At 42.7% G+C, this 25,565-nt stretch overlaps 1 protein-coding gene across 2 annotated transcripts in view; it reads left to right on the forward strand.

The window, feature by feature from the left end:
• Window positions 1-2,060: 2,060 nt before the first annotated feature.
• The window catches only part of neto1l (neuropilin (NRP) and tolloid (TLL)-like 1, like), a 69,690-nt gene continuing 46,185 nt past the window's right edge, over window positions 2,061-25,565 (forward strand). For both annotated transcript variants that reach the window (XM_054765877.1, XM_054765878.1), the window contains exons 1-5: window positions 2,061-2,543; window positions 2,616-2,701; window positions 3,208-3,264; window positions 4,734-4,868; window positions 5,024-5,272. In XM_054765877.1, coding sequence (XP_054621852.1) covers window positions 2,674-2,701; window positions 3,208-3,264; window positions 4,734-4,868; window positions 5,024-5,272 — 469 coding nt within the window. In that variant the 5' untranslated portion in view covers window positions 2,061-2,543; window positions 2,616-2,673. The remainder of the gene's footprint in view (window positions 2,544-2,615; window positions 2,702-3,207; window positions 3,265-4,733; window positions 4,869-5,023; window positions 5,273-25,565) is intronic.

A 25,565-nucleotide genomic window follows, 5' to 3' on the forward strand; every position in this document is an offset into this window, starting at 1 on the left:
TTGATTGGCTGAAGGGTTGTAGCACCACCTGGTTGCCCTGCAGTTTAAAAATATGTGTTTCATGGGGACTAGCACGCCTAGTGTGGACACATGGGTTTTTTTCAACCCATAGAGGGGAAAACATTTGTTGTGAAAACAACCCATGGTGGTTGCCGGAGGCTGCTTGATTTAACGGTGTTATTTTAAGCGGATACAAAGAGTCCTGTGAATCCTAACCAGTAACATTTGCATACAGAGAGAGGGTAAGATAGTGATAGGGAGCAAGAGTCTCTGCAGCAAGAATATATCTGAAGATGGATATTGTCTGCCGGGTGCCAAGACTATTTTTGGAGCCCCTCCTGACTCCCCCGGCCCCCTTTGATCAGCTTTGTCATCAGGTGTGAGAGCCACGACACACTCAGTGGATGGTCTGGGATACTTCCCAGAAGTAATACAATGGATGCAGCATTTATGCTTGCTTCTATTTCGCCCTCCAGGAGGAATTGGGAGGACCGCATGGCTTAGTGGTTAGCATGTTGGCCACGCAGTCAGGAGATCTCTGTTTGGGCATCTTTTTTTCTCCGGGTACTCCACATTCCAAAAATATGCATGAGTGTGTGCCCTGCGATTGGCTGGCGACCAGTCCAGCGTGTACCCTGCCTCTCACCCAAAGTCAGCTGGGATAGACTCCAGCATAACCCTGCGACCCTAGTAAGGACAAGAGGCATAGAAATGGATGGAGTAATTGGGAAAGGTGAAATGCAAACCTCCTGCCCTTGATATGGTATGATTAGCTGCTAGATTATACTCCACCGGTCAGGATTCTTATTTTCTAAATGTCAGTTTTGGATAGTTTATGAAGGGTTAAATGGCTACAAAGTGTTCCGGATGGGTATTTGACTACATTTTTTCGATTGACGATGAGGAAACGCTGGCACGTGTACCTCTACAGAAGAGCCTTCACCATCCGCACAGATCATCAGGGGCTGACGGCGTTGCTGGCAATCAAGCTGCAGGGCACAGGCTCACCGATTTGATGTTTCTCACAGAGCTGTCGTTGTCAGCAGGGGACTGGGTGCGGGTCAAATACTCTAACCTCCAGAACAAGCTGGTCGGAACCTGCTGGCTGGAGCGACGCTGGGCGGCTCGGCAGCGGGTCCTGTTGGCACGCAGATCGCCTGCTCAATGCCCGGCTGCAGCGGCACTTTTTGAGTCGCTGTGAGGGTGGCGACACTCGGCCGGGTATGGGAGAGTGGCAAGGGCCCCCACCAGTCTGGCATAAGGACAATGTCATAGGAAGATATGTGTGGTTCTTGTTATGGGTCACTGTTCCGTTAAGGGTTGGTCGTCAAGTTTAACTGTTGCCATAATGTGTGGAGTGAAGTAAATTGCATTAACATGCAACACGTCATGGTCTGGACCAGGGGCCACCAACACAGTGCCCGCGGGTACCAGGTAACCCCCCCACGACCACATGAGGCGCCCGCAAGCCTGTTTTTCATTCATGTTTTCAGTTAATAATGTGAGAACACTAGAAAGAAATGTATTCCGAAACATAAAATGTGAGTTGTGGATACCAGCATTGTGTGAATGTTTTGGTACAACAAGCAGATTTGGTTTGTTTGGGTTGAAATAAGGTGTGAAAATAAATGTTACAAAAATGACAAGCTCGTGGCCATGTACATTTTCTAAAAGTAGCTCTCACAAGAACAAACGTCGGTGACCCCTGGTCGAGACATACACAACTTCATTTAGTGGGGGGGCGGGGGGTAAGCTCGACTGTTTCCTTTCGCTTGTTTTTCCAATTTCTTCACCTCATTGCCTCCTTTTTCTGCTTACCTCTTCATTCTATATACGCTAGCTCTGGGTGCCTTCCGCAGTTTGCGCGCACGCACACGCGCGCGTGCACCTCCTCAGCCTCAACTCCTCTCCACTTCCTCGTTGCCGCGCGTGCACAAGTTTTTTTTTTCCTTCTGTTTTTGCAAAGCATGCGTTGAGGATTGTGGCGCATTGGTCCGCTGTGGCGTTGAATGAGGAGCGTTGGAAGGAGGAAGAGGAGGAGGAGAGAAGCGGGAGGAGGAGGAGGAGGGGGGGGGGGGCTCTACAAGAACTCCGCTTCGGCTGCAGAGTCTCACCACTTGCTACAGCTGCCTGATGCACACACACGCAACATTATTGGATTGTTTTGCAGGGACAGAACTTCTTTCCTTCCGGGAGGATCTTTACGCACGGCGCTTGCGAGAGGATGAAGATGCGAATGAGATGAGGCTCGCGCGGTTCTCCATCCCGCCTCTCCTCCTCTCCTCCTGATGAGGGGACCAAAGAGGACATCAATGAGGCAGCCTGATGTTATGTTCTTTTCCAAGCAGAAGCTCGCAAAGGTGGAGCGATCGGAGCTGGGCTCATGACGGGACGATTAATCCTTTCAGTGCACCACAGCGGTTTGGAAACGTTTGGATGGAAAGCAAGCGAGTGTCTTCTACTGGAACTGCTTTTGGTCTTGTATGAAACCGGAGATTAGTTGGTCTTTCTTCAGGACTGCATTGAGGAGAATTTTTTTAAAGGTATGAGTGGTTTCTGGTGAATCCCCCCTCCCTGCCCTCCCCAAAAAACTCACCTTTTTTTCTCTCCTTAAGTACTCCCACATCTAAATGGAATTAGTTGAGTCTGCAGCCGTTTGTGAAAGGAACAGACATGGTACATGGACACAGCTTCCATTACGGTAAGCAATTTATTTCTTGCTTAAACATGTTTTAATGAACATTCAAATATAAGCAGGAAATGAGAAAGGTTGGGTTTTTTTAGATTTTATGGGCATGGACCCTCTTCTTATGCATTTTGCTACACAAGATACCTTACTTAATACAGCATTTACAGCATGCAGTGTCATGTAAACAGCAGACATCCTGAGCAATTCCATTCTTTCTTACTTATTTATGCAAAAAACTAAATGCAATAAAAGGAATAGACAATATAAGTTGTAGTTGAGTATGTACGTATTTAGCAGTCAAAAGTTTGGATCCACGTTGTCATTCAACACCATGAGCAATTGTCTCCAAATTTTTGATTGGCACTGTATGGAAATGTAAAATATCCTCATTGAAAATGTAAAATCACATTCTTTAAGGTGAAACTTCTATTCATGGAATCCTACATTTTGAATGACATCCAGCACGCTTTCATTGATGGAGGTAACAAAGGTCTATCAAGCTCTTTTTTTGATTACAGTTGTTGCAAGTCTTTTCCTACTTGGCTTGTCTGGTGCAACAAAGAAAGAGACAGCAGGTAATAAACCCACACCACCACAAATGTTCGGATTTAACAACAGCACCAAAAACAGTAACAAAACATACAAGTATTTTGATGGGAGAGTATAATTTTTATCAAATTCGGAACACTAACTATACTGGTATAATATTACTGGACCAGCGAGGACACACTCTTGTGTTAGCTTTAGTTTTGGTGCTACTGTTTACAGTGGTATAATTCTTGAGTTTTGTTCAGTGGAACAAAAGGGTACACGTGATGGCAAAGAGGGAAAGTGTAGTTATAACCATAGAAGCAACAATGGAATGTCCAGTCGTCCCTCGTTTATTGTAATTAATTGGTTCCAGACCCAACCGTGATGAGTGAATTTCCGCAAAGTAAGATTATTTTCGAATGAATGGATTATTTTCGTAGTTAGAGCATAGAAAACTTGTTTACGACCCCCCAAATATGGTTTGCAACATTATTAGAGCCCTCTAGACATGAAATAGCACCCCTATAGTTACCTTTACACTCCTATTACACAATACACTGCACACAGTAAGAGAAAATAAGAGCTAAATAAGACATGGAGTTCCTCTTTGTTCTTTTTTTTTTATAACTTCCTATAACTTCCCTGTACAGTACTTCCTGAGGTGGCTATTGTCTCATCAGTGTAACATTACTGACACCTAGTGACCGGTGTTGAATACTACATATCACATCGTCTTTGAGTGCGTCTTCTGAATGCCTTATTTGTATTTTAGTTCAGTTAGCCATTTTATGCTTGAAAATATTTAATTTAGTAAAAAAAAATGTAAAAACTAATATTATAATTAGAAATATTATAATTAGAAATGGAATATTTTCATAGGTCCAGCATAGAAAACCTGTTTACAACCTTCTAAATATGGTTTTTAACATAATTAGAGCCCTCTGGAGATAAAATCAATCTTATAGTCAACTTTACACTTTTATTACCCAGTATAGTAGACATAATAAGAGAAAATAAGACAGAGTTTCTTGTTTTTGTTTTTGTTTTTTTTTAATTTCCTGTTCTGTACAGTACTTCCTGCGGCGGCTATTGTCTCATCAATGTAACATTACCATGTAACATGACACCTAGTGACCAGTTTAGAATACTACATATCATCAAAATGTCTTTGAATGCGTCTTCTGAATACCTTATATTCGTATTTTACTTCATTTAGCCATTTTTACGCTCGAAAATGCTTAATGTCGGCAAAAAATACATACAATTTGCTTAAATATATATAATGTAATAGGCTGTGTTCAACCACTAAACCACAATTGTTTACTAATTAACATGTCTTTGGAAAACCGTGATGGAGTGAAGAAGACCAAATTTGAAGTGTGAAGTGGTGAGGGATTACTGTGCATTATTTCCTATGGGAAAAAATTGACCCAGCTGGAAGTCAACCAGGCTTTATCATTCATAAACGTAGGGTAGCTCAAGAGAACGCAATAAAACAACTTTTGTGTTTCAGTGAAAAACAATTCTGGGGTGAAGCCAGCTGGTCAGTGTGGAACATGGGTGAAAGAACCAGAAGGCGGCCTTTTTACTTCTCCCAATTACCCAAACAAATACCCCCCAGATACAGAGTGTGTTTACATCCTTGAAGGTAAGGATTCTCTTTCTGGTGTTTTGGAGATTCGCTGACTAACCGTCAAAGCTTGGAAGTGTGAAATGCGTTGATGAAACACGTCAAAAGTTGGACTTGAATTTGCCACTTGCTGTTGTTTGCGTGTTTGTGATGATGTCAACCGTGTCTTTCAGCGCCCCCCAGGCAGTGCATCGAGCTCCACTTTGAGGAGCACTACTCCATCGAGTCCTCTTGGGAATGTAAATTTGACAACATTGAGGTTCGCGATGGACCTTTCGGCTTCTCTCCCATGCTTGGACGCTATTGCGGTCAGCAGAGCCCGCCGGATATCAGGAGTAGCGGCCGGTACTTGTGGATAAAATTTGTTACGGACGGCGAACTGGAGGCGGTGGGATTTTCGGCGAGCTACAACTTCACCGCAGGTGAGTCCGCTTTGTTTTGCGGTGCAGCGCCGGTCAATCGGCTTGTTCCTCTGTGAAAAGCTGTTACTGCGAGGCTCGCGCTGAATAACAAGTATCATCCAGGGACTCTGCCTGGTGTAGTGTTATCGATTGCCTGTCTCTTTCCATTGGACGTATACTATCATTGGCTCAGCGCTCGGAGGACCGGCCAAGCTGTTCTCTATTTTTGCATCTGGAGTCAAGTGGAGTCACTTCACAGACAGGGAAAAAGCTGAAACCACATTCCAGCTATTTGTAAAATTACCTTACTGCAATCTATTTTTGAATAGGAAGACCTGTGTTTGTAGAAAGTTATGAGTATTGTTTGTGAAGAGCTGCCTCTATACATTCCCAGTGTCACACAGGAAGTGACTGTCGGCTGTTGACCAATCATTACAGTTATGTTTTTCTGTTACAAAACATTCATACTGTGTGTCATGTGGTTGGTATCTTGTTACCATGGCTGTTTTGGGGGGATTGATGGCAAAGGTACAGTACAACCCTGGGAGAAGCTGTCTGTGAATGTTCTGAGCTCCTGTTTCCACACCAGTGTTGCAGTAATGCTCCCTGGTGGAGTTATGAAACGTGGTTAACTTCAGCTCAACTTCTCATCGCTCAGTGCTTCTCAAGTAGTGGGATACGCACGGGTGGGGAGGGGGCTCAGGGGTGCTTTTCAGTATCAGTGTCTTCGTGCTTTGCCTGCATGTATGGTATTCATGGAGCGAGCGATGGGGAAGTTTCCGACAGGAGTAAAAACACAAACGTAGGAGATGTCAGAGACACTAACCGGACGAAAAGACCAGGAAATATGCCAAAGCAGATGTAGCCCTTGGGTTTACCATGAATACGCTAGCAAATGAGCAAAGAACCTGCGTGTGAATCATCTGTTTTTTTGATAATCAGCTGATTCTATACACAATGCAAGCGCCAGCAACTCATGCAATGGCTTGTACAGTAACTACATATTATCAGGTTTCTAATAGCACTTCAATTCAAGAGGAATGTGGACAAATCCCAGAAACATGCTAAAGGCAGCATAGCTGCAGAGGTGGAAGGAAACTGCATTCGGATGTGAAATGGTTGGTTGAGAACCTGCAGTGATTCTTCTCCTTAATGATGACATGCACCCAGTGGGTATAAATGATGAATGTCGCAGTATACGTTCCTCTTTAGTTTGCTGTAAGAGCGTGGAATAGTCTTCTAACTGTGTAGTAATTTCGCCAAAGGATGTTGAAGTTCTGCAGCCCGGCCGCCAAAGTCAAATCATCAGCAGGGGATACATAAATCGTGTTTTGATGATAATGACTTGCTAAGTCAAAAGGATGTATCTGAATTCTTTAAGAGACTTGTCATGGGGTGTTTTTGGCACAGGGACGGTGCGTGTCCTCCACATTGTCGCTGAATATCAGCAGCGTTAAGGCGAGGACGAGTCCCAGTTTGGGAGGGGTTGCACTTTAGTGGGATGATGAATAGCAGTTGAAGCTAGATAGTTAGCTTTGCAAAAAGAGCAATCCAAGAGGTCCAACCTCAAAGCGTTCCAGTCAAACATCAACAAAAAACTTGACTGATAAGTGCAATAAGCTAGTAGTTGTTTTGTTTTTGAAAAGCAGGAACAGCAGTCCTGACAAACAGTCTTTCCTTGCAACCAAAGTACACTTAACATTACTTCAGATTGACACAGCGCACCAGTTTTCATGCAGAATAGGTTATGTTAAACGGTGTTTGACGGTGTTCCAATTACAGTAATCGCTCGCCACTTCAAATTCCGCCGCTTCACTCGACCACGTTTTTTTTAAAAACTATACTAATAAATCATGCTGTTTCGTGGTTGAATACGGCCTGTTATTAGTTTTAAAAATGCCTTTATTAAGTACATGTTTGTTGCCTAAATTATTTTTTTTCAAGCATAAAAATGGATAAATGAAGTAAAATACAAATATAAGACTATTAGAAGATTCATTTAGCAACATTGAGATGATGTGTAGTATTCTACACTGGTCACTAGGTGTCAGTAGTGGGATATTACGAGGCAATAGCCACCGCAGGAAGTACTGCGTCACGCCCTGCATGTGTGCCTGCATGACAGTTCATTTATGTTCCCTTTTCATGCCTGAGTTCCTGTTGTTAGGTTCTTATTTTGGTAGTTCTTCCTGTTTTGCCTGGTCTGTGTCTGCCTGCTTTGTTACGGTATGGTTGGTGCTGTCAGAAGCTTGACCCCCAGAGTGCAGAGACGAGGCAATGGAGTGCAAAAATAAATGTTTTTTAATTGTTTAAAGCAGGAGCGAACAAAAGGCAACAGAGAAAAAGTTCTGTGATAAAAGTACAGGTAGTCCAGGTAAGTGGATAGTTTAGGTAACAGCACTGATTAGACGACGAGGTGCATAGGAAGCACAGACAATGGCAATGAACCAGCGCCGCACGTACGACGGCTCTGGCCTTTTAACAGCCGCAAATGACAGTTGGCCGCATGGAAGAACAAGGAACTTTCCCTAACATGTATGAGTCTATATTATGTCTTATTTCTGTTGTATATGTCTTATTTTGTAGTAATGTGACTGTGAAGGTGACTATAGGGGTGTTATTTAATGTCTAGAGGGCTCTAATATTTATTTTTTGTTCTTTAACTACGAAAATATCCCATTGATAAATAAGGAAATTCACTTATCCCGGTCAGGTCTGGAACCGATTAACCACAATAAACGAGGGATTACTGTGTACTACTTTTTCGTGTTTGATACTATCCATCGCCAAACTTGTAGTAATATATTTGTATGCATGTACTTTGCTTAATGTAGACATAAAAAACATTGTGTTCAAACTGTGCAACAAATATTATGCTCCCCTGCAGGAAGAAATGAAATTGCCAAAAAACTTTAAGCACTTTAAACTTTAAGCACCTTTCAAAGAGTCAAAATAAAACTGGAAAAAGTTAAACTTTTAACAAAAGTTTAGATCTAAGTCTTAAAAGAAGTGAAAAACGAATTAATTACTGTATTCCGGACTGTAAGTCACCCATTTTTCATCATTTGACTGGTATGAACTAAGGAGTGAACATTACCATTGACAAACAACAGAAGGGAACTCTCGGCTTTCGATGAATTCAGTAATGTAGAATGAGATCGGGAGCTCGGTGAACTTGCTTACTGGTAACATGCTTGTTGGACTTGCTGGCTGATGGTAATTTAGCCTATTCAGCCTCCCAAGTATCTTCTTGATGCTATTGTGTAGCGGAACTGTTCATGTCTTAGGTCAGCATACCAGACACATATTCCGCCTGCTCTGTGCGCTATGGTGTAGTTGAATAATTTACCTTTCCAGATTAAATGTTTGTCCTTGAGTGAAATAAATCTCAAAATAAATGTGACCTACGGGCCAGTATGACTTATTGTTGGGAAAATACGATAGAATTTCAGTGTACAATGAGATACTTAACACTCATGTTGCTCATAATGTCAATAATTTAGAACTTAACAAAGAAATAACAGCATATCCACTTGAAAATGTGCAATGGAGCACGGTGTCTGCTCCTCCTTTCATGGACAATAATGGCAGCTGCACTGAAGAGCCTGTCACTCTCAACACTCGTTGAAAGTGCACAGATAAATTTAGTTTGAGAGGGCAGTCGCGGTTAGTTGCGATAGAATACAGCAGTTAATTGAATACCTATTACATGCATGCCGCACAAGGTTAAATTGAGCATTTATGTCAAAGTTTGGGTTTTTGGGTCGGATGGGATGGGATGGGTTATGGGCTTTCACTTGTATAGATGTTTTCACCTTCACCTACTGATGACGCAGCATCAGGAGCAACTTCGGTATCTTGCCCAAGACTTTTTCAACATGGGCACAGGGGGACTGTGGAACGAACCTGCAACTATCAGGTTGGGGACATCGTATCAGTGATACTGATACTGAGTATCAGATCTTACCATCTCAGTTCCAAGGCATTCCAATGCATACGGTCAGACTTTGCAGTTTATTTGAATGCAGCATCAGTCAATCAGGAGGGAATTTGCACCCATCTTTCATGTAGGAAAGTTAGCTGCTTGCTTGGACTGTGTGACTTGTGTATTTGTATCTTCTACTCCTGAGCCTAAAAAATCCTGAGACAAAAGTTTGACGGACTGATGAACCTGTGAGTACTTCTTGGTAAATTGGAGCCCAGCCTTCCTATTCTTCTTGCTAATGAGTAGTTTGCATCTTCTGGTGTGCTGTACTTAGTTCATGAAGTCTTCTATGATGAGTAGATAGTGATACCTTCACTACTGCCCTCTGCAGGTTGTTGCTGGTGTCACTAACAGTTGTTATAGGCTCTGTCAATGCTTCTGTCATCAACTGCTGATGTTTTTGTTGGTCTACTTGTTCGATGTCTGTAACTTACTACACCTGTGGTTTATTTCTACTTCAGGACCTACCAAGTAGTTGTACTGGCTATGACCCATGTTCTCAGATTCACTTTTTCACTCATTTTCATGTTGTTTTCACCTCTAAATGCAGTCTACACAGGCAAAGCTTCCCTACCCAACCTGAAACTGAGCATGGGCATTCAGTGTTGTTTATTAATTGAATGAGCAATGCGATCGGAGACTCCTTGGCAACAAAACACACCTGTTCGATGCGTCTTCTTTCATCAAAATGGGTGGGTTCAAACAAAAGGTCATGCACCCCATCCCGATGTCAGCACCTAGAATTAAAAGCTGAATTTCGCTGTCTGGTCTCATACCATCCCACATTTTTTCAGTCTACTGCAAAAGTAAAGCAATTGGCCTCACTGTTCCAATACTTTTGGAGGACACTATAAGTTAAAACAAAAAAAAAAGATCTTTCATATCTCAGGAGTGTGCTTGGCATAATTATACAAGCTATTCACTTGAAGTCGAATCGTGTCTCGCATCTACAGCTGCTCTGCTAACCATGTTAATTCACACGCTCCGCTGAATGAATGAGAAGGGGGGGTGGGCGGGGAGGAGCAATAAAGTTGCCATGAATCAGCTACTTTTACTCTCCTTCCTCAGTCATAAAAAACTGCTTTTCACTGCTCTGCATTCTGCCAGTGTGCTTCCACAGCCGTCGTGTAGTCTTGCTCGAGGTGTGTTGTTTACATCAGATGCAGGGCGATCATCAAGCTTTCTTGTTGATACTTTCAGATTCCCCCCCTTTTTAATTCTTGCACAGCCTCTGCAGCATTTTCAGTAGTTGGATGACACAAAAGAATGAGTCATGCCTCAGTCAGTAACGTCTTCCTCCTGCTGAGGTCAATAATCACAACAGGCAGCCGTGGCTCAAACGGCGAGTGGAATTGATGAGTCATTTATCCGTCCATTGTCGGCACTCTTCGTCCTGTGTTAGGTCTTGGACAGCTGAGTCTTAAATTCACACACAATGAAAGGTTTTTATGTGTACGAGCGTACTTGGGGGATTTTATTCTGCTCCTCAGGTCGCGTGGAGTAGCGGAGCAGAGCTTTAAAGCTCTCCAGATGGGAAGATCAAGCAGTGTTTCGCCATCTCAGTGCAAATCCTGAGCAAATACAAACTTGAAGTTCTCTTCCTTTTTGGATCTTTTGTGGGGCCAAGACCTGCTGTTCAAAAAGTGACCTGTAGCTAGATTTACACTTCAAGTGACAATTCAGTTCAACAGCCGTATCAGTGGATGGTAGATTGCTGTAAAAATCACGTTTATCTTAAAATTAGCATCACATCTCCTCTGTTATCCAACCTTTGAGAAGACTTTTTCCCAACTTGGTGTCTGTGTCATCAGGTCACTGGTATGTGTGACTGCCAGGAACAAAGTCTTTGACCTGCTTGGGGAGAAGGGTGTTGATTTGCATGTACAGGTGGTCCTCTGTTGATAGCGTTCTGCGTTACGTAGTTTCACGGTTAAACACTCTGACGACCAACATTAAGGATAAAGATCACATCGTAACGTCCACCTGAACGTTGTGAGGATGGCGAGGAGGTGGCCCATTGACATTGATCTGTCCATTGACAATCTATTTATCGAAAAACAGGCTGCAGGCCTGTGCTTCTGCTTTTTGCAGATGATGTGGTCCTGCTGGCTTCGTCGGGCCGTGATCTTCAGCTCTCACTGAATCGGTCCACAGCAGAGTGTGAAGCAGCTGGGGTGCCACTCAGCACCTCCAAGTTAGAGTCCATGGTTCCCGCCCGGAACAGGGTGGAGTGCCGTTTCCGGGTCGGGTATGAGATCCTGCGCCAAGTGGAGGAGTTTATGTACCTCGGGTTCTTGTTCACGAGTGAGGGAAGGATTGGTTCGGCATCTGCAGTGATTTGGACTCTTCATCAAGCTGGAACTGAGCCGAAAGGCAAAGCTCTCAGTTTACCAGTTGATGTTTGTTCTAACGCTCACCAATGGTCATGAGCTTTGGGTAGTGACCGAAAGGAGCGGCTGGAATGACTTTTCTCCGTAAAGTAGCCGGGCTCTCCTTTAGGGATAAGGTGAGAAGCACTGTCAGAGACTCGGAGTTGAACCGCTGCACCTTCGCATTGAAAGGAGCCAGACGTAGCTGGCTCAGGCATCTGGTCGGGATGTTCAGGGCACGTCTGACTGGTAAGAGGCCTCGGGGAAGACACACGACACGTTGGAGAGACTAAGTCTCTCAACTGGCCAGGGAACACCTCAGGGTCTGCCGGGAGGAGCTGGATGAAGCAGCCGGGAACAGGGAAGTCTGGGCTTTTTGTCTTTGGTTGCTTCCCCGGAAGAACCTGGATGGATGGAAACAAGCTACTGTCGAAACAACAGCAAACAGAACTTGTACGTAACCCAAGGACCCACCCGTACTATAGACCTGGTCTATTATCTGTTCTATGCTTTAGAATCGGGGTCATGCGTAGCAAAGCTCCAGTCAAGAAGATCCTGATTGATGTAAGACCAGCCAAGCTCCACCTGGATTGAGAGTCATTATGGAATAAAGTGAATGGAATTATAGTCAGGATTACAGATGGATGAGACAATCACAAAGAGGCTTGGACCTTAGGATTGGAAAAATTGAAAATTGAACTCAGTCTGTGGAGGTACTGACCATGGCAGCACCACTGCAGACATTTGCAGAAAGTTAAGAAGCTACTCCCCACTTTTGCTTTGATTTTAGACGGTTAAATGGCAGTTGCGCTTGTAGTACTGCGGATTTCTGTGAAACCAGATATAACATTAATTGCAAGTTGCACAAACTTTCTGATCTTTGTCTTTGTGAGGTGGATTTTCTACCTGCTGCCTTAACACTGTCCTACATTGCTAACGCATATGTGAGCCGGGGAAGAGAGTCAAATTCCATCTTGCCTGCCCCAAGGCGGGTTGGAGTTTAACTTCACAGAAAAGAGTTAGATTAAATTTATGAGTAGAAACAGAGACGGAAGCCCTCCACTCGTGGTGCATTTTTTTTGGGGGGGGGGGGGGTATACTTTTAAGATCTGCACAGTGGTGTTTTATCGGCAAAAAATGACACAGTGCTCTCTTCCAGCCTGATGTCTTTTTCTATGTTAGCATTGTAGTTTCTTTTTCCTGCTCACACCACACAATCATTTCTGCAGCAAAGGCTCCTAAATATATGCCATTTATGCAGTTTTGGTTGTTTAAATGGAAAACTACAGGCTGCTGACACATTGCCATCATTCAAAACTCATCACTGCTCTGTATGACATATAAAATACACCACCACAGCGACTAGCTTCACCACTCGCTTGCAGCGCATCAGTGCCGCGCTGACAGTGCCTCAAGTCTCTCCCGAAAGGTAACGCTACATATTGGAGCTACCTGCTGTTTTTGAGTGTGGAAAAGTTGACACTAGGAGTAGTGTTTGTTTTTATGCTGCTATGTGAAATCAAAGCACCCAGAAAGTTCCAGTAATTCTTAAAATGACAAAAATCTGGCAAAATACTGTGAGTATTACATGTCATGAATCTGCCTGTTACTACATGGCTGCAGCACGTGTATAAAACCATAAAACGTTCTTGGAGGTGTTTTTAATAGCGAGCTTTCTAGGTGGAATAGGTGTTTCCCGTTATTTGGATTAATTAGCTGCTGCTTTTTAGCTGTTTTTATATCTTTAGAACGCACAGAAAAGAGAGACGTGTGTTCATGTCTCGCATAAGGATTGTGGCTAACGAGCATAATCCCAAAAAGAAGCCAAAAACTTACCACTTCCACACAGGATGTGAGGAGAACTTTGTTTTCCCCTCTGTCGTGTCGGACATGCCATGGCTGACATCATGGCTTCATGCAATGCTAAGGTAATGGAATGTCTCAATGTTTACTGTCATTACTGCCACCTTGTGACCAGAATACATCACTTGTATTTCAATATGTTTTGACCGATATTAGACCATAGTCCACTACGAAACAGCGATCATTTTTATTCATTTCTGAAAAAACACAACATCGCGAGGGAGTGATAATGGAACCGATATTGCGACGGATGACTGTATCGGATGTTGGTCAGCAAGCCAATTAATATCATGTGGATGGGAAAAGCTCTCTCTTGGAATGTTCTGAACTCCTGTTTCAGTGCCAGTGTTGCCTGGAGGAGTTGTGACCGAGTCAAGAGCGCCTCTGCTGGTCGCAGCCAAGTACTGCAACTCCATTTTGCCTCACTTGTGCCACACAAGAAATCGAATCAATACATTCTCTGCAAGTTGTTTCACGGTTGTTCCGAGCTGTGCTGCTTGTTTGTCTGATTGTCTTCCCTCTACGGGGAAAATGTGTAGTTCTTCATTATGACCACTTTATGCATGCTTCTTGTGTGTAATGCAATTTCCCCCCAAAGTAATACTGCCAGCCTGAATGGTTTGGCAAAGAGGAAATAACAGTTTTATATTTCAGTCCGCTCATTTGGAAGTAAAAAGCGTCAGAGTCAGAGAAAGAAGACTCTTGCCTTGCTTCATCAATCTCATATGCACACAAAACATCGCAAATTAGCTTAGCTGTTGACACCTTTTGATCAAAACTGGTGCAAATGGAGATGGATGGGAGGAGTTGGCATTGCAGGCACACATCTTGCAGCTGTGGAGGAGGTGGGCAGTGGACCCCACTACCCCCACCATCCAGTAACATCAGTGCACACTATCTCTTTTCTTCTCATCGTCACCATTGCAAAAGAACAAGACCATACAGAAAAGTGGGTTGCGGGTCTTAACCCTTGAGGTCCCTGAAGGGAGACTTTACTCTTATGTCCCAAAACAGTATTTTTCCCCAAATAAAAGTGGAATATTTGTAATAATAAGAAATGAAACAAATAATTATTAATTATAATAAAAGGTTATGCACAACTCAGCGATATATAGAAAAAAAAAATCAAATGTAGAGCGGAAAGTACACGTTTGGTTTCCGATGGTGCCTGAGGGTTTTAGTCTTGTGATTTTATTCTGAAGGGGATTTATTTTTAATGCAGCGGGTTGTCGTCTATTAGTACTCCTATAGGCGACAATGCTCTGTAGTGCTATTTGAAACTCGCCGTCCTAGAAGAAGACTAACAACGTTTATTAGTAGTCTGCTAATGTGTCAGTCCTGTCTCTTGTTGAGCCTTAGAAAGTCTTTGTAAGTATTGCTTATTATATACTATATATTATTGTATGTAAGCATATGCTTATTATATATCAGCTGGTTAGGTGGAATGTGCATCTTAGTTATCAGTAGTAATAATCCCTCGTCACTTGCTGCTTTGAATTTTGTGGCTTCACCCTAGCACAGTTTTTAAAGATATATCAATTAATAAAGTAAAAATGATAAAAATATATGCGCAAAATGTAAACATTTTTACCTAAATTAAGCATTTTCAAGCATGAACATGAAGTAAAATACAAATATAAGGCATTCAGAAGATACATTCAAAGACGCTGTGATATGTGCTATACTGATCCAAGTGTAAAGGGGACTATAGGGGTGTTATTTCGTGTCAAAGGGCTCTAATAATGTTAAAAATCATATTTAGAAGGTCGTTAACAGGATTTCTATGCTCTAACCATGAAAATATTCCATTTATAAATAAGGAATCTTACGCTAATAACTTATAAATGGAAGTTTTTGGTGGCTATAGACGTACCAAAACAATCGTGCAGCTTATCTGTGTCGCAGCATGCACTTGCAGACTTGCCCCCACAGATGATGCATGGTTTCTAGGCACTTATGAGACAGGAGCCCACAACCGTGAGTCACCTTTTCCTCTTTTTTTTTTTTTACATTTTTTTTATTTTGTATCCAGCCCCACTTCTACTTCGTCCGACTCCTTCCCCATCATGCTCCCGTATCACACCCCGCTCCCTCGCTTGCGGCCGTTAAAGCGTCACCTCCAATGTTCGCCGTCTTATCAGACGACGAGCCTTCACTCCGGGGACAAGCAGTCAGAGTTTATCGCCCCCGCGGAACTTAACCCAGAATCCAGCAGCATGCCTCATATTTATTTCCTTTGGCTGTTTGGGTAGCTCCCCGCCAATTACCCTGCAGATCAATCAGAGGCTCGGCCTGCCTTCCTCCTGCTGCCGTTCCTCTGTGGCCGTTTGTTAGCCAGGCCTGCTGTTCAGCCACAGATGTTGTGTGTTTGTGCTTTTTTTTTTTTTTTTTTTTTTGGTGGACGGTCATGGCTCAGGTTAATGTAAACCCACCTGACTGCTGGGGGTTATTAGAAAGCTGGACACACCGCAGGTATGAAGTTGACATATCCACGTGTGTGTGTATTATCCTATGAATAGCGCCACCCACTACGTATTCATGCAGCGTTTACGACACGGCACGCGTCGCGCTCTTTGCTCTCGCGACTGCATTGGAAATGAGTTTGTTGATGTGTTTTTTGTGTTTGTTTCGCAGCAAGCATAACAGCTCCGAGCCCAGTGTGTGTTTTCATTAGCCTGTCAGCACCGTGGATCTCTGCACTCTCATGCTTGGATGCCTCGCTCTCTGCATTGGAGCCTTATTAGTCAGCAGCGAGGCCCAATAAAATACAACAACAAAAAAAAAAAAGGGACCTCCATTGCGAAAAGTCGACACTTTTGATCACAGAACAGATTCTCATTGCTGAGTCAGTGGCACAGTTCCCTCCAGGAATTTCAAATAAGTTCCCTGAAAAGTAGCAGAGATGACGAATGCTTGGGTTTCATTATCCACACTTTGCGCCACCATTTTCTTCCATCCCTTTTTTGGCAGCTGCATGGACTCCACATTGCCAGCTTATTATCTAAGAGCAAATGTCCCATTCCAAAGGGACCTTAATCACATTTGGCATGCGGCTAATCTAATAGGTAATGGACAGCTTTTGTCTCGCAGCGGGCAGAATGATGCCAGTGTTTGTGCTGACGCCATGATTGCATTATTATTATTATTCTTAAATGTGATTCATTTTAGATGGATAATGCATGGAGTGGGAGTCCACGCACTGCCAAGTACAGTACCGTCAAGTGTACATTGTTTTATATTAATTGTGTATTAATCTATTCATTTTAGGTGGCAGAAAAGACCTAAAACACATGGCATCCTCTGTTTACAGCGTTTTGTGGTCACAAAGGCGCTTCCATAAATGATTAAAAACGTAATTCTGGTCTGTCAACACAAGACTAGCTTGAGAAGTACTTTATAGCTGCATCTATTTTGGCATTCTATTTGATGTTTTTCATTTAAAAATGTAAAACTATTCGGTGATTCGAGGCTGTCAAATGTGAATATTTACTGTAAATATTTATTTCATCATCCATGAAAGCAGACCTGTTGTCTTTGTGTTTTAGGCCAAACTAGATTTCCACACGCATCAGCTCTGACTCCTGAAAACAGTGATGGACGTGTTTGCCTCTTTTCTGATATTTTGACTGTTTGTGCTCGATTCATATTGATTTGGTCCATCTCGGGCAGGGTTCTGCAACCTGCGGCTCTTTAATCCTTCTGCTGCTGGTTTCTAGAAGGCTGCTCTTCAGATGCCGTCATGAGCCTTTTAAAGTTGTTTCCAGTTGCAGCGGAGTGTGTGCTGAGCAATTGTCTGCTGAAGTGCGAGGGGCAGTGTTTTCTGGCAAGTCAACTCAAACCCTGACGCTGGTCGACTGTTTAGCTCTTTGGCTTCCTTCGTCGCTAATGAGGTGCAACTAAAGCGGCACGGAGAGCGGCACTGGAACGGAGAATAATGGATGGGGTACAACACTTGTTGGCAAATGTTGATCCGAAATCGATGGGGAAAGCTTCAGAAAAGGCCTAGGAGAACATGACTAATTGCCAGGTGGCATCAGGTGTGGCTCGTCACTCCGTCAGCAGGAACAGGAAGACAGAAAAGGAGCGTGACAATGCAGCTTAAGGAAATTATATGCACAAAGTTTCCTTCAATGTAGTGGTCAAATAGGTTTTGTGGGTTTTAATTTGATGGAATGGCTGTTATTTTGCTAAAGGTTGCCGACCCCTGGTCGAGGCCTCACAGATTATGCGATTAATGGAAACAGAAAGCTTTAGATTAATCGACTAAGAAAATAATTACTGGTTGCAGCCCTAAACTAGTTACAGCGGAATAATACATTCTGTGCGGCTCACGCACACCTCCAGTACTGTCAACAATGGACGGAGGAGGTGGTCGATCAACAGTGGCTTTACAGTAATCCCTCGTTTATTGCGGTTCATTGGTTCCAGACCCGACCGTGATAAGTGAAATTCTGAATTCCTTATTTATAGATAAAGCCCTCTAGACATGAAATAACAGCCCTATAGCCACCTTTGCACTCCTATTACCCAATATGGTAGACATAATAAGAGAAAATAAGACATAAGACTCGTGTGTGTGTGCTGCTGTAAATGTCTTCCTGTGCTCGGGGACAGGAAGTGACGTTGGGGCTTCAGAGTTGAGTTTTAGCTGAAACACGGGCAAACATAGTAGCCCATGTTAGAGGTTACTTCTTAGAGGAGTAATTGCATTAATTAAAAATGGAACGTCTATGTTGCATACACATGCTTGGGCTTCGACTTCGGGAATTGTTTCTATCATACAAGTTGTCAGCTATCATGAATGACTGTCAGGAAGAGCGCTGACAGGAAAGGCTGGTTCCTTTTGAATATTTAGTGCTTGTTGTCCTGAAACTGCTCGTGACATTTGCTGTCCCGGATGCAGACTGAGCGATGATTGTCTTTTTTTTGTTTTTTGTTTTTTGTTTTATAGCTATTTTCAGCTGGGAAGTGTCGCACGTTGGCTCAGCGGTGAGAGACCTTGAGCCCCAATCGGTCCTCGTTGCCGTCAAAGCCCATCCATCTGTGATTATTGAGGCACGGAGGAGCACATTTATGTTCCCACCACAGCCCCAATGAGCGTACGCTGGTGAAATCCAGCAAGTCAATGAAGAGCGTCTCTTTCTGAAGTCTTTCCGGCAGATTGCCGAGAGCGCGGACCCGTAAAAAAGTCGATCACGTGCGTTTGTCCCCCCCCGCCCCCCACCTCGCTCCCGAGCGAACAGCCAACAGCACGGCCGAGTAGTGCGGCCTTGCTGGCTTTTCATTTTCCATTTGGCAAGCTCGATTAATCACAGCGCCACTATAGAACGCACGTGGCCACACACCAACCTGCTGCTGCTGCTGCCTCTTATTATTCCCCCACGCTGGAAAAGGAGCATCCAGGAAGCAGCAGAAAGAGCATGCGGCTACAATACTGCAATGTGCGCATGCTGCAGGGAGTCATCTGCTTGGAAAAACTGAAGAAAAAGAAACGGATGGCTGATAAAATGTTGTCTCCCTTGAGGCTTCCATTGACTCTCTGTGCAGAACATGCAGCGCACACACAGCAGTTCTGCACTTACTACGGTGTGTGTGTTCAAACCTTTCATCAAAGGCACATCCCTCGAAAGCGTCGTCTTCCCCTTGAAACGGAGAATTTATCTTCTTCCGTGCTTTGATTGTTTATTCAGTCTGTATAATGAAACGTGTGATCTGCTGCAGGAGATTTGATGGAGTGGATTACTTCGATCATTCACTGCTTTGCCAGCATCAGTGTGATCGAGGTGTGCACTTTTAAAAACAAAGCACTCCCACGCTGGGTGGTTCTTTTGGAATGTTTGGTGCAAGAATGGGCAGCAATGATCACCCATGCTGAGATGCATCAGCTGGAGACTTTCCTCGTCATTAAGAGCAATAACTGCTCTGCCGCACTGCGAAAATTGAAATCTAAGCAAAATGAAACACCTGGAAGATCAAGGTCAACAATATTATTTTTGACTCACAACATATTTTTTCCTTCCCGGGCCTTTCGTATGTCATAACAATATGACTTTCTTCACTTGTTTCAAGGCCTTTTATGGTGCTAAACAAGAATATGTTTGTGGCTGAATCTCTTTATTCAAACAAGGTCTATTATAGCAACTGAACTAATAAAGGAACTAATAAAAACAGGATTAAATAAAGAATAAAACACAAACCCTAACAAAATAAAAAAACTAGTATGGACATGAACTTTTTTTTTTTTTTTTTTTTTTAAAGGAGCTTCTAAGTAATAAAAATCTAAAACACTGAAATAAATATTTCAAATTGTCAAAACAACAAATGAATTTTAATAAGTAATGTGCAAAATCTTGAAATAACTGTCCCCTGCTTTGGCATGATTGCAGCAGTTTGTGTTTTTTATTTTATATTATTTTATTTTATTCATAAAATATTAATATAATATTTACGTAAATATTTACAGTATATTTATTTGTATTTTTTCATGTTTTTTATTATTTCCAGTGTGTCCCTAATCCTCTTTCACAATATTCCGATGTCCCTGATATGGACATTGGACAGCCCCGGTGTGTGGTGTGCTGCGGCAGGACTTGGCTTTTATTGGAGCGCTTTTGTGAGGCTTTGTGCATGTTTACAAGTGCAGTGGCACTTATTATGCCAGCCTAGTTTGTATGCTGTATCGTGCTTAGCATTGAAATGATTGTCTTTGTGCAAACTCAACCTCACTTCATATTCAACGACCTTTCGACTTGCGCTGCTTTAGTCTGTTGTCTGACACGGACAAACATATTGTAGTAAAACACAACAGCCTTCTGTAAATGGCTTTAAAATCCCTCATGAACCACACGTGCATAAAAAAGGACCGTCGTCAGTGAATTAATCTCCACAGCCACGGAAATGACTCGGTGGGTCATCGTTCACTGAAATAAAGACCGACAAATGAAGCAGGGGGCAAGGGCAGATTAATTCGAACCGTCCCTAAAAACCCTCATTGTCCGTTTGCAGCTTAGACTAGACGTTCACCGTGAACGGGTTTTAAGTCCTCAATTTCAAACATAAAGAGGAGGTGAGTTGCTTTGTGGAAACTTGCTCGCTGAGAAAATGCTTTAGAATTTAGGAGTGCGAAGACGGGGAGCTTAAGTCTGTCTTGAATATTACTTTACTGAGGTTTAAGGCTCCTAGCTTCTACCCACACACTATTTGTCGAACACATATGCACATTTGCTGGGCTTTAGAACGCTGAAAGTGATGGATTTGATTGTTTTTGACAAAGCATTACGGTTGGGCCTCGGTTTATGACGTTTCGTATACAAACGTAAATTCATTAAAGACCTTTTCCCTCAGTTTTCCCACAAAGTAGGAAGCATGGAATTCTCTTGGTGTGATAAACAATAAAGACAGAAGCTACACAAGCTCCACTACACACTCCAAAACAAAATGTTTTGTCCATTTTTCTTCATTTGACCTCTGTGGATTTGCATGTGAAGGAATGAAGCAACACAAATGATTTGTGATTTGAGTATTTCCAGACTATAAACTGACAGATGGAGCATTAAAAAAGGCATTGAGTGGTTAAAGAGTCCTTCTTATGTGTTTATGTTTTAAAACAGAGCACATAACACCAGAGCAGGCAGGCCCATTAGGCAATATCGGCAAATGCAAGGGGCGCAAAAAGTTTTGACCTTTTAATATAATTAAAGTAATCCCCCATTTATCACGGTTAAGTAGGATTCCTTATTTCTAAATGGAATATTTTCTACTTAGAGCATAAAAAACCTGTTTACAACCTTCTAGACGGTTGTAAACATTATTAGAGCCCTCTCGACATGAAATAACACCCCTATAGTCACCTTTACACTCCTAGTACACAATACAGTAGACATAATAAGATATTTTTGACTTAAATAAGACTCATGTTTGTGTGTGTTGCTGTAAATGTGTTCTGGTTCTCGGGGAGCTGAGTCGGGGGCGGACAGGAAGTGACAACGGGAGTTCAGATTTGAGTTTTAGCTTGACATTGGGTTGCAATAGTAGCCCTTATTAGGGATGATTGTGCGCGTTGTGAGATCGTTCAAACCCGCAATAAAAGCCTCGTGTTACAGCGATCAAGTCTGGTGCTTGTGTGTCTCCACCAACATTACGGTAACAATATTGACACCTAGTGACCAGTGGAGAATACTACACATCATCGTGTTCTGAATGCCTTATATTTGTATTTTAGTTCATTTCGCCATGTCTTCATTTAGGCAAAAAAAAAAAACGTTTTTTTTTTTTATATGCATATTTTTTTACTAATAAAAGGCCCTTTTCAACCACGAAACAGCGATTTATTCATTAATATACTTTTGAAATTCTAAATTGAAATTCGAAGTGTGAAGTGGCGAAGGAGTACTTTTCTTTAAACACGTTAGTACTATGAAGTCTTAACATTAATTCAAATGTAAAGCAATGCCCTATTATTGTTATTATTATTACTGCAAATGATAACAAATAATCCCTCTACCCATAGTTTTTGTACATATTTTTAGTTGTCTACAGTTACTTTATAAAGCTTTTATGTGTCGCTATCTTATTTTATTGATTTTAAATGTAGCTTATATAGAGTTATTGTGTGCCGCTCACCAGGGTAGCACGTTAAAAATTAGCTTTAGTTTGGTGCAGCATTTGGGGGGCGGGCACTCGGTGGGGTGTTTTGAGTTTTCGAGACTTGCGATGTGATCATGGGTCGCTCGCCCGTGTGTGCGTGGCAGTCGGGGGTCTAGGGTGGAAAAGCCCGAAAAGTGGTTGGATTCGTCTTACTGGATGGGCGGCGTTCGTCGACGGTGGAGGACACCGGGTTTGCCGACCGCGGTCACGCTGGAGCGCCATCAAGCTGTGAGCTCTGGCATCCAAAGTACCCTGAAAGAAGGCGTCTCATCCTCTAAATTTCACCAGTGATGCTGTGTATGTTCTCTTGAAAAAGTAAGGCAAATATGTTCTAAACGAAGGTGATTGTATGGTTCCCCGTTTCATATAATACAGCCAATAGTCAATATATCGGTATCGGACGATTTTACTCATGGGTGATTGGCATCGGAATCTGCAGCATAAAACCCTAATGAGAGCACCACTGGTGTTTATATTGCATTTTAGATTTGTCATCTGCTAACCATGTAAATTGGGTGACGTGTTATCTTAGAAATTAAAGACAACCTTTACTTGTTTATCCTGTTCAGGGTCACAGGGATGCTGGAGCCTACCCCATCTGACTTTGGTACCCCACCCCACCTTCGGCACACATACGCACACTCACATTCACGCTCACATTTTGAGCTTTTCGCATACATAGTCAACCCCTCCACTTTTTTGGCTTCCTCGCCGCATTTCAAGCTGTTTTGTGCTTTTTTTTCCCCCTTTCTCCATTATCAAGCGGCGTTTCATTACCTCCGACTGAATCGACCTCTTTTCCCGCTAATACCCCTTCTGATATCTGATTAAAACTCTCACAGCAAAGTAGTGGAGACGCAGTCGCACCAGTCGATCACACTTGGAATGCCAATTTGAGGAAATTAAAAATCTCTTTAAAGGATGTGCTTATCTCCCTCCTCTTGCAACAGACATCTTTATGTAACCCAGCTGATGCATGACTGCTTCCATTAAGGGCCAGGCTCCGAAGTTGGTATAAATACTCTTTTCAATTTAGATAGTGGTGAGCTCTGAATGGGCCCTCGTGCTGGAGTGGCGACCTCCGCAAGACATCTCGGTGAATCATTCATTCCCCTTTTGATCAAGAAGAGGGTCGCTTGCTGCAACTCTGACTTCGCTTTTTAAGCAGTCACCTGTTCCCGTGAATGCTAAGATACGCATCTCCCCTTTTTAAGCGTGGCTAAGATGTGGAAAAGCGCAAAATCTTGGTTGTTTTATCTTCTCCATCCGATTCTCCACTTGGTTACCCAAGGCGGGGTCAAGCAGCCTTGTCATTTTTACATTCACACTCGTTCGTCATGTCATGTGACCAATGTGAGAAATAGGACAGGGCACGTTGTTCAACCTTTGGCAAATTTATTTCATGTTTTATTGGTGTGAAATTTTAGAAAGTTGGCTTCGAAGTTACATTTTGAACGTCTAAACTTCTAAAATGTTTTGTGTCCATTATTCCATTTCATTGTACTAATATTAGTACTGTCTTGCTGTGATTATCTGCTCCAGGCCTTTTGTGTCCAAAACAAGTCCTCCACATGCTTGTCACCTGATTCAAATAGCCTTGGGTGTCTGGGCATGTGAGCCTCCCCTTCATTTCATGTTTTCAAAACTGAATGGGCAGTTTTATTGTTTTTTGTACAGGGTGACATGGCTGAGAAGGTGGAGGAATTGTTTCCAACCCCGATGGTTGCTGGTTCACTTCTCGATCCCACTGTAGTCATCCAACTTATTTATACATTTCAACATTTAGTCTGCATATTTGTTTTGCGACATTTCACATTCTGCCGTTTTTAGCCTGCCAAAAATGAATAGACAAATGAAATGGTTCTCCCTGCTGGTGGAAAATTCCAACATTTCAAATACTGCCTTTTTTTTGTCCACTAACTGCTCCAACAAAATAATACCAGAATTCCATATTTTCAGTGATGTTTTTCCCATTGAAAATGAATGAATAATTTCAATGTCGCCCCCTATTGCTATTCCTATTGCGTGTGACGTTCCACCTATTCTGAGCACAGTGGCATGGGTCAGGTTGGAGAGCGGTCGTCTCCCAACCCGACGGTTGCTGGTCCAATCCTACAGTAGGATATTCCTACATTGCAGTTCAGTTTCAGCATTCGTACGCAATTTCTACTGGAATTGCTTCATCTAGTTTAAGAGTAAAACTGCATTATGAGCAATGCTATACGCAGTACGTCAGCACCGGCAAATCGGGCGTGTGCGAAACCTTTCCTCAAAATACGATCATTTGAAGTTTCTGCTACGATTAGTTGTCATTTTCCCACCTGGCAACACTTGGTGTTGGGAAGAAGAGTGAAAATGAGCTATTCTGTCCTGTCTTCCTGAGCTTACTAGCTTTTACTGAACCTTTTGGAACAAATTAATAACGAAAAGGTTCCTCTGTATGAGTTTTATTCATTGCTGCGTCTACTAGGGTGAGTTATGTTTCCCCATTTCCATTACATTTATGATGTCTCACACAGAAAGGATGTTTATATTTATGCTTTTGATAGGTGTGGACATACTTATGCATGTGCCCATTTGGATGCAGCGTGGCGTTTATGGGCCTGCCTGTCAGCCGTGAATGAAACTATCTTTCCATTGAGTCAATTTCCGGCTTAAAGTCATGCAAAAAATAAACCTCCATTATGTGGCTTGCTCTGTACATTCCCCGGGGTTCACCGGAAGACTCATTTGCATAAAGTTGATCCCGCCTCAGTGTGATTGACACTGTGAGCGATCACGCTGTCAGCCTAAATAGGCATTAGTGTTGTGACGAGGCCGGGCATTGTGTGTGTGCAGGGATCTCACCATCTCATGTTTTCTAACGTGCAATACATATTCCACAATGCACCTTGACTCACACACCTTGACATCATGTCCATCACCTTTAAAACTTTTTTTTTTGGCCTTCATTTCAGATAAGAGCGAGTATCTATTACTTTTCACCAACTGAGTCGGCCTGTCATCAGGCCCATTCCCCAGGGTACATTTTGTACCCTGTCTCTCTGTCCCTAATCACCACTCTGGCCATCTCACTGCATTTGCCACATGAAAGATGAGGCTGCAGCACTTTTTTTCTGGATTTTTGCACACCTGAGTACCCTATCTTGTTATGACCAGTATATCCCGTACTACAATTTCCACTGAATCAACTCTTTTTGTTGTTGTGTTTGTTTGCATCTGACAGTTTAATACGCTCAGTTTACAATGACATAAAAAGGTGAAGAACAGCTAATCTAGTAAAAGTACACATCCAAGCCACCGTTTGGTGATGTTTACTGACACAATATAACACGTCACGTTGCTTCACAGCAGCAAAGGCCGTGAACAAAACACAAAGGACTCACTGAACCCCTGACGTTGTACAGTTGGGGTTTCAGTTGAGTAAGCATCGCATAATGAACAATCTAAC

The sequence above is a fragment of the Dunckerocampus dactyliophorus genome, chromosome 21 (assembly GCF_027744805.1).
Source record: "Dunckerocampus dactyliophorus isolate RoL2022-P2 chromosome 21, RoL_Ddac_1.1, whole genome shotgun sequence".
Classification (NCBI taxonomy): Eukaryota; Metazoa; Chordata; class Actinopteri; order Syngnathiformes; family Syngnathidae; genus Dunckerocampus; species Dunckerocampus dactyliophorus.